The following is a 14,892-nucleotide window of genomic DNA, read 5'->3' as shown; positions in this document are numbered from 1 at the left end:
CGTTTAGAAATTGCTACCTCAGACCAACAGCGTCACTTAGAGCATTAAAAAAATATAGCACATGATAACAGAATACAGAGAGAGAGAGAGAGAGAGAAAGAGAGAGAGAGAGAGAGAGAGAGAGAGAGAGAGAGAGAGAGAGAGAGAGAGAGAGAGAGAGTCATCTATATGTAAAACTAAAGAAGATTTTTCAAGTATTAGGGATTATAAGTAAAAAACGATGGCAATAATGTGAAACCTATGAACACACCCAAATGATCGCAAAACAGACATGTTGTTTAGCTACAAGTTAGACAGGACATTTCTGCATCTCTATTTTCTTCCTGTGGATTCCAGGTATTTTAAACCAGAGTGAGGTATTTATGAACTAGTTTTATGTCTATATTGGAAAATTTTAGTATGTGTTTACCACCACAGAGAATCGCACGGTGATCGGTTTAAGTAACGCCAGGAAACAGAAATAAATTCCACAAAAAATAAATAAATTAATTAATTAAAAAAAAAAAGAAAAGAAAATAAATAAATAAATAATACAATGAGATTTGATTTTTTTCCCTAAGACCTTCTCATAAGAAATGCAAAAAGAGATATATTTGTTTAAATTCCATATATCAAAAACGATGGCCATTCTGAGTGTAATTGGTTGTAGGTCTCACCTGATCAGATTCGTCATAAGCTTTCAGGCTCTGAGCAAATGTAAGAGTCTGTGTTCCACTGCTGTCCAAATTAATGATGCTCTCAGTAGGAGGTCTGACATATTTCAGATCACTCTTTCTAGAGTCACTGGTTCTGTAAGCTTCATAATTGTACATATGTTGTAAAGTTCCTGTTCCTCCCACGTCTGCGTAAAGAGGTGGATAATACGGAATAACCGGAAGATTGGCAGCGGATTTGTAAAACATTCGCTCACGTCTCCATCTGTAGCATTTCACTGACAGAATAGCTATGATGGACACGATAAAGAGAAAAGAAACTACAGCCAAGGCCAAGACTAGATAAAATGTCAGGTTGTCTTTGTATTGCTTGTCGTGCGTAAAGTCAGTGAACTCTGAGAGCACTTCAGGGAAAGTGTCCGCCACCACCACGTTAACACTGACTGTAGCTGAACGAGATGGCTGTCCGTTGTCCTCCACTACAACAGTGAGCTTCTGTTTCACAACATCTTTATCAGTGACTTGACGCACAGTTCTTATTTCTCCATTCTGTAAGCCCACTTCAAACAGCGCTCTGTCTGTCGGTTTGTGTAATTTATATGAGAGCCAGGCATTCTGTCCAGAGTCCACATCCACAGCCACCACTTTAGTGACAAGATATCCCACATCTGCTGAACGAGGAACCATTTCAGCCACCACAGAGCCACCAGTTTGTACTGGATACAGAATCTGAGGCGCGTTGTCATTCTGGTCCTGAATAATAATTTTCACACTCACGTTGCTACTGAGAGGCGGGTTGCCTCCGTCTTGCGCTTTTACGCGAATATTAAACTCTTTTGTTTGCTCGAAATCAAAAGACCGAATAGCGAGAATCTCTCCGCTCTCTGCGTTAACGGAAATATAAGACGAAGCAGAAACTCCGTTCACAGAAAGATCTTCTAAAAAATAAGAAATGCGCGCATTATTCCCAGAGTCTCTGTCAGTCGCTGTCACTGCAAATATAGACACTCCAGGTGAATTATTTTCCATAACATAAGGCGTGTATGAGTGACGCTGGAAAACAGGAGCGTTGTCGTTCACATCAGATATTTTGAGCCTCAGTGTTTTATTTGTAGATAAAGATGGAGAACCTTCATCTGTAGCTGTGATCGTTATATTGTATTCAGAAAACATTTCACGATCTAAAATACGGTCAGTAACTAAACTGTAGATATTAGAGGATGTCGATTTGATGCGAAACGGCAGATTTGAATTCACTGTGCATTTAATTTGTCCATTTTTTCCGCTGTCTAAGTCTTTAACATTTAGGATTGCAATAACAGTCTCCGTAGCAGAATCCTCTGGAATCGGGTTAGAAAATGAGATAACACTGATTACAGGTGAATTGTCATTAACATCAATAATTTCAATGAGTACTTTACTGGTATCAGTTAATCCGCCTTTGTCTATTGCCTCGACATTCAGTTCGTATTGTTTAGATTTTTCAAAATCTACGATATCTTTTACTTTAATTTCCCCTGTGTTTGAATTAATATTAAATAATTCCATGGCCTCTTTTCCTGAATTTTGTGAAAATGAGTAGGTGATCTCTCCATTAGATCCTTTGTCCTTGTCAGTAGCACTAACTGTTACTACTAAACTGTCTTTCGGAATATTTTCTGACAAAGACACTCGATATATTGGCTGACTGAACACAGGAGAATTATCGTTTGCATCAAGAACAGTGACAGTGATCTTAAATGTTCCAGATTTATGAGGAGACCCACCATCAAATGCTGTTAATATTAATTTATGCTCTTCTTCTTGTTCTCTGTCTAACGGAGTTTTTAAAATCATTGCAACATATTTTGTACCGTCGCTACGAGATAATTCTTTTAAAGTGAAATATTCCGTGGGATTAAGAGTGTATCTCTGCAGTGTATTCAGCCCAACGTCAGGATCATGCGCACTGTCTAAAGAAAACCGTGAACCAATGGCTGCATTTTCCGTTATTTCAATATTGATTTCTTTTCTTTCAAAAGCAGGTGCGTTATCATTAATATCCAATATTTCAACATCAATTCGATGAAGCTCCACTGGATTATCTAAAATAATCTGAAAATGTATAGAGCATGGAGACACTTGAGCGCACAGCTCCTCTCTATCTATCCTCTCTCTTACTATCAGAGTGCCTTCATCCACATTCAGACCGATGTACTCACGACTGTCCTCAGTAAAGATCCGCGCTCGACCAGATTTCAGTCTCTTAACATCCAAACCGAGATCCTGAACGATATTTCCCACCACCGATCCCTTGTTCATCTCCTCGGGAATAGAATAACGAATCTGCCCGTGCGCAACGGCCATGACGAAAGCAAATCTAACCAGAAGCTTTGTCATCCATGTCGAAACGCGGATGGTAGAGCCTCTTACCCGGACATCGGGGGAACAAAGAAAACCCATCCTGTAAACTCTGTAAGATGCACGATTCAGGAACCTTAAAGACTTCTTAAAAATCCAATAGTGCTGAACAGCAATAATTCATTGCTGGCTTTTATATGGATGAACAGGACCGGCTGAAAAGAAATTCCCCTCTGCATGAAATCATAATACATGGGAGGATCTTAAACAGAGCATTTAAAAACTGCACACGCTAACCAACAGCGTCACTCAGAGCACCAAATAAACATTACACATGATAGAAGGCATAGATAGATAGATAGATAGATAGATAGATAGATAGATAGATAGATAGATAGATAGATAGATAGATAGATAGATAGATAGATAGATAGATAGATAGATAGATAGATGTGAAACAATAAAGTAATGACTGGTTGGGTTTGTGAACAAGACCAATCTATTTCTAAACAACTTACCCCAGATGTACATGTATTTAAAAACATCCTATTGAAAAAAATTTGTCCAACATTTATTAAAAGACACTGTATTTCCTATTCAATTAAATTGTTAATTGCCATTAACCTGGTTACACTTGTAAGTGAAAAGTTCAAGTTAGTAATATTTGTTTTTTGTCCCTCTGCTGAAACCCAGAAATGTCCTATGTCAAACATCTAATTGTTCATCAATGGACAGTTCTGAGGTGATTGTGGAAAAGAGGACAGTAACCAACCTATTATCCATTCTGGACAATATATCACATCCCCCTGTACACCTTATCATTGTCAGCCAGCAGAGCCCCTTCAATAACATACTCATTCAACTCCAATGTAACATATAACAGTACAAGAGGTTCCTCCTAACATCAGCAATCACCCTGTACAACATTTCCTCACTGCACCAGGACATTTTAGTGCATTACAGTGATTCTGAGAATGAGATCATTGTACATATTTTACATTTTACACTGGACTGAATTATGCTTACTGTATTGATGATACTCATTACTCTAAATGATCACAGTGACTTTGCTGCACATCTATCTGTCCAAAGAACCACCGCAAAGCAATAAGGTCTATGAATTACAAATAAAAGTATAATGAATAATAGGAGTAGAAAATTTGGCATTAATCCTTTAAAAATTTAGGGTTTGACAATTCAGATATAGCACTATTACACCGTTAAAGAACTGCTCACAAACAGAATATGTCTAGCACTCCAAAAAGATTAGTTTACAGGAAGTCAGTGAAGTAATGAGTAATGAGTAATGTGTGAAATTAAACGTGCTAAAATACTATACATAAAAAAAGCTTTTCCTGTTACTATTCACATACCGACTTCTTATATGACAGAAATATAAGACAGCAAAATTAATTGGATTTGAAAAATGCATTTAAATTTAAGGTATCAGAAATTGTAGGTTTGTTTTTAATTGTGGATCTCACCTGTTCATAGTGATCAACTTTCTCCTTTTGCACATGCGTAAGAGTCTGTATTCCACTCTTTTCCAGATTAATGATGCTCTCAGTAGGAGGTCTGACACATTTCAAATCACTCTTTCTAGAGTCAGTGGTTCTGTGAGCTTCATAATTGTACATATGTTGTAAAGTTCCTGTTCCTCCCAAGTCTGCGTAAAGAGGTGGATAATACGGAATAACCGGAAGATTGGCACCGGATTTGTAAAACATTCGCTCACGTCTCCATCTGTAGCATTTTACTGTCAGTATAGCTAGAATGGACACGATAAAGAGAAATGAAACTACAGCCAAGGCCAAGACTAGACAAAATGTCAGGTTGTCGTTGTATTCCTTGTCGTGCGTAAAGTCAGTGAACTCTGAGAGCACTTCAGGGAAAGTGTCCGCCACCACCACGTTAACACTGACTGTAGCTGAACGAGAGGGCTGTCCGTTGTCCTCCACTACAACAGTGAGTTTCTGTTTCACAGCATCTTTATCAGTGACTTGACGCACAGTTCTTATTTCTCCATTCTGTAAACCCACTTCAAACAGCGCTCTGTCTGTCGGTTTGTGTAGTTTATATGAGAGCCAGGCATTCTGTCCAGAGTCCACATCCACAGCCACCACTTTAGTGACAAGATATCCCACATCTGCTGAACGAGGCACCATTTCAGCCACCACAGAGCCACCAGTTTGTACTGGATACAGAATCTGAGGCGCGTTGTCATTCTGGTCCTGAATAATAATTTTCACACTCACGTTGCTACTGAGAGGCGGGTTGCCTCCGTCCTGCGCTTTTACGCGAATATTAAACTCTTTTGTTTGCTCGAAATCAAAAGACCGGATAGCGAGAATCTCTCCGCTCTCTGCGTTAACGGAAATATAAGACGAAGCAGAAACTCCGTTCACAGAAAGATCTTCTAAAAAATAAGAAATGCGCGCATTATTCCCAGAGTCTCTGTCAGTTGCTGTCACTGCAAATATAGACACTCCAGGTGAATTATTTTCCATCACATAAGCCGTGTATGAGTGACGCTGGAAAACAGGAGCGTTGTCGTTCACATCAGATATTTTAAGCCTCAGTGTTTTATTTGTAGATAAAGATGGAGAACCTTCATCTGTAGCTGTGATCGTTATATTGTATTCAGAAAACATTTCACGATCTAAAATACGGTCAGTTACTAAACTGTAGAAATTATTGGATGCCGATTTGATGCGAAACGGCAGATCTGAATTCACTGTGCATTTAATTTGTCCATTTTTCCCGCTGTCTATGTCTTTAATATTAAACATCGCTACAGCCGAGTCAGTGGCGGAATCTTCAGGGATCGGGTTAGAAAAAGAAATAATACTGATAACCGGGGAATTGTCATTTACATCTGTAATTTCAACAACAAGTTTACTGTTACCTGTCAGTCCGCCCCTGTCCATAGCCTTAACGTCCATTTCATAGTGCTTGGATTTTTCAAAATCTAGGGAAGATTTAAGATTTATTTCCCCAGTGTCTGAATTAATGCTCAATAAATCCATGGTCTCTTTTCTAGAGTTTTCTGAAAACGAATAAGTAACCTCTCCATTTGATCCTTTGTCCTTGTCAGTAGCACTGATTCTCACTACTAAACTACCTTTCGGAATATTTTCTGACAAATACACTCGGTATATTGGCTGACTGAACACAGGAGAATTGTCGTTTACATCAAGAACAGTGACAGTTATTTTAACAGTTCCAGATTTCTGAGGAGTTCCACCATCAAATGCTGTTAAAATTAATTTATGCTCGTTGTGTTGCTCTCTGTCTAAATGTTTTTTTAAAACCATCTCCACATATTTAGTACCATCACTCCGAGATAATTCTTTTAAAGAAAAATGATTCGTGGGATTAAGGGTGTACCTCTGCAGTGTATTCAACCCAACATCCGGATCATGCGCACTGCCTAAAGAAAAAAGTGACTCAAGGGCAGCTGATTCCGGGATTTCAATAATTATTTCTTTTCTTTCAAAAGCTGGCGCATGATCATTGATATCTAGTATTTCCACATCAATTCGATGCAGCTCCATTGGATTATCTAGAATTACCTGAAAGTGTATAGAGCATGGAGACACTTGAGCGCACAGCTCCTCTCTATCTATTCTCTCTCTCACTATCAGAGTGCCTTTATCCACATTCAGACCGATGTACTCACGACTGTCCTCCGTAAAGATCCGCGCTCGACCAGATTTCAGTCTCTTAACATCCAAACCGAGATCCTGAACGATATTTCCCACCACCGATCCCTTGTTCATCTCCTCGGGAATAGAATAACGGACCTGCCCGTGCACAACGGCCATCACAATAGCAAAGCCAACCAGCAGCTTTGTCAGCCATGTCGAAACGCGGACAGTAAAGACACTTCTCTGATTATCGAGCAAACAAAGAAAACCCATATTCTAATCAGTGTATCTACACACGATTTAAAAGCTTTTAAGGCGTCTTTACTGGTAAAAAAAAACAATCTCCAAATGAGTTGACTGGCAGTATATCCGTTATGGTTGTTTAATCTGAAGAAAGTCCCAAGCGAAGAGAATGTCAAGCAAATGCAGTCGGAATACAGGGGAGGATCTATGAATGAACATTTAAACGCTGTAACCCTGAACAATAGCGTCACTCAGAGCACCAAAGAAATACTGCAACTATAAAGAAAGCCAACTATTGCAACTGAAAAATATATTACAAATACTCAGTTTTTTATTTTGTGAAAGGCAAAGACGCATTTTGCCAGAGATCTGTTAGTGCCATTATGATTTATGAATTATATAAAGTAATTAATTTTTTAATTAATTAATAAATAAAAACATTAAAGGCATTAAATATGTTTGGTCTTAGATTTCAAACTGAATAGAATATAAGACGAATATATTCGTACTGCTACATTTACTCACTGACCAATCACTGTGTTTTAATACACGTTTTCTTCATATTAGCACTTATAAATTATTTTCTGCAAATACAATACTTAAATACATAAGCATTTCGATAATTTAAAAGCTTTACTAGTTTATCTCATTATTTCAACATTTTAAAAGAATATTTTGTTTTTAAAGAAAAAATGTCTATTCTTTCATATACACATATTGTTAGTAGAAGCTCTCACCTCATCATATTTGGGACGAGTTTTCTCCCTCTGCGCGTGCGGGACTGTCTGTGTTCCACTGTTCTCCAGACTAATAATGCTCTCAGTAGGAGGTCTGGCGCATTTCAAATCACTCTTTCTAGAATCAGTGGTTCTGTAAGTTTCATAATTGTACATATGTTGTAAAGTTCCTGTTCCTCCCAAGTCTGCGTAAAGAGGTGGATAATACGGAATAACCGGAAGATTGGCACCGGATTTATAAAAAATTCGTTCACGTCTCCATCTGTAGCATTTCACTGACAGTATAGCTATGATGGACACAATAAAGAGAAATGAAACTACAGCTAAGGCCAAGACTAGATAAAATGTCAGGTTGTCGTTGTATTGCTTGTCGTGCGTAAAGTCAGTGAACTCTGAGAGCACTTCAGGGAAAGTGTCCGCCACCACCACGTTAACATTGACTGTAGCTGAACGAGAGGGCTGTCCGTTGTCCTCCACTACAACAGTGAGCTTCTGTTTCACAGCATCTTTATCTGTGACTTGACGCACAGTTCTTATTTCTCCATTCTGTAAGCCCACTTCAAACAGCGCTCTGTCTGTCGGTTTGTGTAGTTTATATGAGAGCCAGGCATTCTGTCCAGAGTCCACATCCACAGCCACCACTTTAGTGACAAGATATCCCACATCTGCTGAACGAGGAACCATTTCAGCCACCACAGAGCCACCAGTTTGTACTGGATACAGAATCTGAGGCGCGTTGTCATTCTGGTCCTGAATAATAATTTTTACACTCACGTTGCTACTGAGAGGCGGGTTGCCTCCGTCCTGCGCTTTTACGCGAATATTAAACTCTTTTGTTTGCTCGAAATCAAAAGACCGAATAGCGAGAATCTCTCCGCTCTCTGCGTTAACGGAAATATAAGACGAAGCATAAACTCCGTTCACAGAATGATCTTCTAAAAAATAAGAAATGCGCGCATTATTCAGAGAGTCTCTGTCAGTTGCTGTCACTGCAAATATAGACACTCCAGGTGAATTATTTTCCATCACATAAGCCGTGTTTGAGTGACGCTGGAAAACAGGAGCGTTGTCGTTCACATCAGATATTTTAAGCCTCAGTGTTTTATTTGTAGATAAAGATGGAGAACCTTCATCTGTAGCTGTGATCGTTATATTGTATTCAGAAAGCATTTCACGATCTAAAACACGGTCGGTGACTAAACTGTAGATATTAGAGGATGTCAATTTGATGCGAAACGGCAGATCTGAATTCAATGTGCATCGAAATCTACCGTTTTTTCCAGTGTCGATATCTTTAACATTTAATATTGCTATTGCAGTCTCTGGGATTGAATCCTCTGGAATCGGGTTGGTAAATGAGATAACACTGATAACAGGGGAATTATCATTAACATCAATAATTTCAACGAACAGTTTGCTGGTATCAGTTTGTCCGCCTTTATCTATTGCCTCGACATTCAATTCGTACTGCTTGGATTTTTCATAATCTAAGACACCTTTCACTTTTATATCGCCAGTATCCGAATTAATATTGAATATATCCATGACCTCTTTTCCTGTGCTTTGTGAAAACGAATAGGTAACCTCTCCATTGGATCCTTTGTCCTTGTCAGTGGCGCTGACTGTTACTACTAAACTACCTTTCGGAATATTTTCTGACAAAGACACTCGGTATATTGGCTGACTGAACACTGGAGAATTGTCGTTTACATCAAGAACAATGATTGTTATTTTAACTGTTCCAGATTTTTGAGGAGTTCCACCATCAAATGCTGTCAAAATTAAATTGTGCTCTTCCTGAAGCTCTCTGTCTAAAGGTGTTTTTAATACCATCTCAAAATACTTGGTGCCATCGGTAAGAGTTAATTCTTTCAAAGTGAAATGCTCCGCTGGGTTAAGGGTGTATCTCTGCAGTGCATTACTTCCAACATCCGGATCATGTGCACTTTGTAAAGAAAACCGTGCGCCTTGGGCAACAGATTCCGTAATTTCAATGCTCATTTCTTTTTTCTCAAAAGCCGGAGCATGATCATTTATGTCAGTTATTTCCACATCAATTCGATGAAGCTCCACTGGATTATCTAAAATAATCTGAAAATGTATAGAGCATGGAGACACTTGAGCGCACAGCTCCTCTCTATCTATCCTCTCTCTCACTGTCAGAGTGCCTTTATCCACATTCAAACCGATGTACTCACGGCTGTCCTCAGTAAAGATCCGCGCTCGACCAGATTTCAGTCTTTTAACATCCAAACCGAGATCCTGAACAATATTTCCAACCACTGATCCCTTGTTCATCTCCTCGGGAATAGAATAACGGACCTGCCCGTGCGCAACGGTCATGACAAAAGCATATAGAAACGGAAGCATTGTTATCCATTTCGAAACGCGGACAGTAGAGACACTTATAGGGGCATCAAGGGAACAAAGAAACCCCATTTTTTAACACGACTGAGAAACTTCTAAGTCCTCACGATTAAAAACAAAACAAAAAGTCTTACAACACGTTAAAAGGCAACACATCCGCGGTGGAGCTTTAACCCAAAAACAGTTTTTATTGAGGATAAATCTAGCCTGCAAGCAATCAATTTACAAGGGTGGATCTAAAAATGAGCATTTCAGAGATGTAAGCCTGACCAACAGCGTCACTCAGAGCATCAAAGAAATACTGCAACTGGTAACAAATCCAAGCTAAGACAGAGGGACAGACAGACAGACAGACAGACAGACAGACCGACAGACAGATAGACAGATAGATAGATAGATAGATAGATAGATAGATAGATAGATAGATAGATAGATAGATAGGTTCTGTTTGCAGCATTGCAAGAAATATTACAAAAGTGTGAACTTATTTTTTTAACTAGATGGCAAGAATTGGCAAAATAAAGCAAGATTTATATATTTCCATAAAATAGTTTTAGTAAAAAAACAAAAAAACATTTTATATTTTGGCATTTTAACCTAATTTTCCAAGGGTGGTGTTATTTCCTTGGGATGGAGTAGTCATGAATATTTTGCTTACCTTGTCGTCAAATACAGTTTTTTTTTCCAGAAACTTCAGCAGGCAACATATCTTATCAACATATCTATCAACATATATCAACATATAAAAATATTTAAATAGAGAATATAAATATTAGCACGTTCGCCTCACACCTCCAGGGTTGGGGGTTCGATTCCCGCCTCCGCCTTGTGTGTGTGGAGTTTGCATGTTCTCCCCGTGCCTCGGGGGTTTCCTCCGGGTACTCCGGTTTCCTCCCCGTGTCCAAAGACATGCATGGTAGGTTGATTGACATCTCTGGAAAATTGTCCGTAGTGTGTGATTGCGTGAGTGAATGAGAGTGTGTGCCCTGCGATGGGTTGGCACTCCGTCCAGGGTGTATCCTGCCTTGATGCCCGATGACGCCTGAGATAGGCACAGGCTCCCCGTGACCCGGAAAATGTATATTGTATTTGAAATATGTACATTTCAGTTTCAAAACTTTCCATATTTTTTTTTCGTGTAGGCCCATTTTTATTGTATCTCTCACCTGATCATAGTAATCAACAACTTTCTCCTTTGGCGCATGCGTAAGTGTCCGTGTTCCACTGCAGTCCAAACTAATGAAACTCTCAGTAGGAGGTCTGGCATATTTAAGATCACTCTTTCTAGAGTCACTGGTCCTGTAAGATTCGTAATTGTACATATGATGTAAAGTTCCTGTTCCTCCCACGTCTGCGTAAAGGGGTGGATAATACGGAATAACCGGAAGATTGGCACCGGACTTATAAAACATCCGTTCACGTCGCCATCTGTAGCATTTTACGGTCAGTATAGCTATGATGGACACGATAAAGAGAAATGAAACTACAGCCAAGGCCAAGACTAAATAAAATGTCAGGTTGTCGTTGTATTGCTTGTCGTGCGTAAAGTCAGTGAACTCTGAGAGCACTTCAGGGAAAGTGTCCGCCACCACCACGTTAACACTGACTGTAGCTGAACGAGAGGGCTGTCCGTTGTCCTCCACTACAACAGTGAGCTTCTGTTTCACAGCATCTTTATCAGTAACTTGACGCACAGTTCTTATTTCTCCATTCTGTAAACCAACTTCAAACAGCGCTCTGTCTGTCGGTTTGTGTAATTTATATGAGAGCCAGGCATTCTGTCCAGAGTCCACATCCACAGCCACCACTTTAGTGACAAGATATCCAACATCTGCTGAACGAGGCACCATTTCAGCCACCACAGATCCACCAGTTTGTACTGGATACAGAATCTGAGGCGCGTTGTCATTCTGGTCCTGAATAATAATTTTTACACTCACGTTGCTACTGAGAGGCGGGTTGCCTCCGTCCTGCGCTTTTACGCGAATATTAAACTCTTTCGTTTGCTCGAAATCAAAAGACCGAATAGCGAGAATCTCTCCGCTCTCTGCGTTAACGGAAATATAAGACGAAGCAGAAACTCCGTTCACAGTAAGATCTTCTAAAAAATAAGAAATGCGCGCATTGTTCCCAGAGTCCCTGTCAGTCGCTGTCACTGCAAATATAGACACTCCAGGTGAATTATTTTCTATCACATAAGTAGTAAATGTTTGGTACTGGAAAACAGGGGCGTTGTCGTTCACATCAGATAGTTTAAGCATTAGTGTCTTATTTGAAGTGAAAGATGGAGAACCTCCATCACTAACCATGATTGTTATATTATATACAGGTGTAATTTCTCTATCTAAAACCTGATCCGTTAATAAACTGTAAAAATTTAAGGTCGACGGTTTAATTTTAAAAGGCAAATGAGAAGCAATCGAACATTTTACTTGTCCATTTTTAGCCGAATCGGCGTCTTTCACGTTCAGCATTGCTATCACTGTCTCCGGAGCGGAGTCTTCCGCAACTGGATTAGAGAAAGAAATTACGCTGATAACAGGAGCATTGTCATTAACATCGATTAATTCAATATCCACTTTGCACGAGTCCTTTAAGCCACCATTATCTGTTGCCTCAAGAGTTAACTGAAATTGTTTTGTCTTTTCGTAATCTAGATCATCTTTAACACTGATGTCACCCGTCTTAGCATCAATGTGGAATAAGTCTTGTGCTTTTCCAGAACTAGAGGAAAACGAATAGACCACATCACCGTTTGATCCCTTGTCTCTATCGGATGCATGCACCCTAGCAACAAACGTGCCCTTCGGTGAATTTTCTGACAAAGATGCTCTATACAAAGACTGACTAAATATTGGAGCGTTGTCGTTTACATCCATTACAGATACAGTGATTTTCACTGTCCCAGACTTTGGTGGCCTGCCTCCATCGAAAGCTGTTAAAATTAAATGATGTATCTCTTGTTGTTCTCTGTCAAGAGGTGCTTTTAAAATCATCTCGACATATTTTAGCCCCTCATTCCCAGTCACTTCCTTTAATGCAAAATGGTCAGTTGGACTGAGTGTGTATTTCTGCAGTGCATTCAAATTCACATCGGGGTCATGAGCATTGTCTAAAGAAAATCTCGCACCAGGCCGTGCTAGCTCACTTATATCGATACTAATTTCCTTTATTGCAAACACCGGAGCATGATCGTTGATGTCTAATATTTCTACATCAATTCTATGTAATTCCATTGGATTATCTAAAATAATCTGAAAATGTATAGAGCATGGAGACTCTTGAGCGCACAGCTCCTCTCTATCTATCCTTTCTCTCACTATCAGAGTGCCTTTGTCCACATTCAAACCGATGTACTCACGACTGTCCTCTGTAAAGATCCGCGCTCGACCATATTTCAGTCTCTTAACATCCAAACCGAGATCCTGAACGATATTTCCCACCAACGATCCCTTGTTCATCTCCTCGGGTATAGAATAACGGACCTGCCCGTGTGCAACGGCCACAAAAATGCAAAAGAGAACGAGAAGATACAGCCGATGACACAAAACCCAAACGCTTTTTCCGGTGTCGAGAGAACAAGGAATTCTCATATTTGAAACGTTATTATCTATTCAAAACGATGCAAAAAAAGAGAAAAGAAATAAATCCGTGTTCAAATAATCATTAAATGGAATGTAGTATCTGAAAACAATGGTAAACAACACCACCCGAGGTTTTCTACACGGTGTAGATCTATTCTAAAATGATGAGAAATAATGCAGTCTGCGTCATGTCAGAATACTGGGGAGGATCTACTAATGGACATTAAAACTCTTCACATCCTGACCAAGAGCGGCACTTAGAGCCCTGAAGAAATATTGCACCAGAAAATACAATTTTGTGATCGTGGCTTAAAAAGTAATATAATAGTACTTTATATTGAAGCGGAACAGAAGTTAAGAGAACTGAATTTGGTGGTACAATATAGATGCTAAACTACTCTAGTGTAATTCAGTAGATAATTATTACCACTTTCACTATTTTTCGGCAGCGCATGTTTGTTGACTTTGCTACCCTGCTGTCCAGATTAATGATTATCTCTGTGCGTTGGGTGTTCTGAGTCCTTAATGCTCCTACTCTTACTTATTTTTAATAACTATATTCTAGAGTCACTTCTTAAATTTTCAACTCACCCACTCATGGCTCCATTGAAACATTTGAATGTCACTATGGAGATGATGGTCACCATAATAATTCTCGTCGTAACGTTTCTTTGTTTCTTCAAAATGAATGCTGTCACCTACATGGCTTCTCAGCTTTAAAAACGTTAAGACATTATGAATTATGTATTATATCTGGACACTAATTTGGTACAGCTCAATATATTTTACTAGAATCTGAAGATGTAAACAGCAGCACCCTTCATGTTCTCTTGGCTTAATCTACTCAGCTAATAGAGTTCACAATCACAATTTAACTAGAGTTAATTAACAGAAATTAAATCCGCATACAGACAGAAAAAAAAAGTTGGAAAAAAATATTATACGTGGTTGGCCGTTTCAAATCGTTCTTACGCCAGCGCGACAAAAAACTGAAACTATGGGCTTTGGCCATTTAGCAACTAAAGATGAGTCTTCATTTAAGCACCACGGACAGCAGTGCATCTCGGCATTAAAGAACTTTTCACTAACTCAGCCTAAATAAATCGTGTTGGAAAGGGGACTGTCATTAAAAATAATTAAAAAAAATGTTATTAGAAGGTCAGAGAACACTATGCAGCACATTTTTCACAATAATAGAAGTTGCTTTGACAAGTATTCTTCACATATGTTACCCACGTGGAGTAGCAGGCATGTTACATAATATTAACTGGACTTGTATTGTAATCTAAAAAAATTTAATCAGGGCCATGTCCAGCATATT

At 39.1% G+C, this 14,892-nt stretch overlaps 2 protein-coding genes across 4 annotated transcripts in view; both read right to left on the bottom strand.

Annotated features, from left to right (window-relative positions):
- LOC132856721 (protocadherin gamma-A11-like) overlaps window positions 1-13,613 on the bottom strand; it is a 75,498-nt gene extending 61,885 nt beyond the window's left edge. Inside the window, exon 1 of one of the 3 annotated variants that reach the window (XM_060886431.1) lies at window positions 11,154-13,613. In XM_060886431.1, coding sequence (XP_060742414.1) covers window positions 11,154-13,580 — 2,427 coding nt within the window. In that variant the 5' untranslated portion in view covers window positions 13,581-13,613. Of the gene's footprint in view, window positions 1-4,477; window positions 7,012-7,620; window positions 10,060-11,153 lie in introns of those variants that run through there. The other 2 variants (XM_060886422.1, XM_060886430.1) reach the window with 2 other exon arrangements.
- On the bottom strand, window positions 612-3,095 carry LOC132857303 (putative protocadherin beta-18). Its single transcript, XM_060887277.1, has one exon. It carries the CDS (start codon window positions 3,093-3,095, stop codon window positions 612-614), a length of 2,484 nt encoding a protein of 827 aa, XP_060743260.1.
- Window positions 13,614-14,892: the final 1,279 nt, after the last annotated feature.

The sequence above is a fragment of the Tachysurus vachellii genome, chromosome 14 (genome assembly GCF_030014155.1).
Source record: "Tachysurus vachellii isolate PV-2020 chromosome 14, HZAU_Pvac_v1, whole genome shotgun sequence".
Classification (NCBI taxonomy): domain Eukaryota; kingdom Metazoa; phylum Chordata; class Actinopteri; order Siluriformes; family Bagridae; genus Tachysurus; species Tachysurus vachellii.
The sequence above is the reverse complement of the archived record's forward strand: the minus strand, read 5'-3'. Positions and strand labels throughout refer to the sequence as shown.

Bases quoted from the DNA above. Each gene is read 5' to 3' on its own strand.
- LOC132857303 (XM_060887277.1), bottom strand. From the start codon at position 3,095: ATGGGTTTTCTTTGTTCCCCCGATGTCCGGGTAAGAGGCTCTACCATC.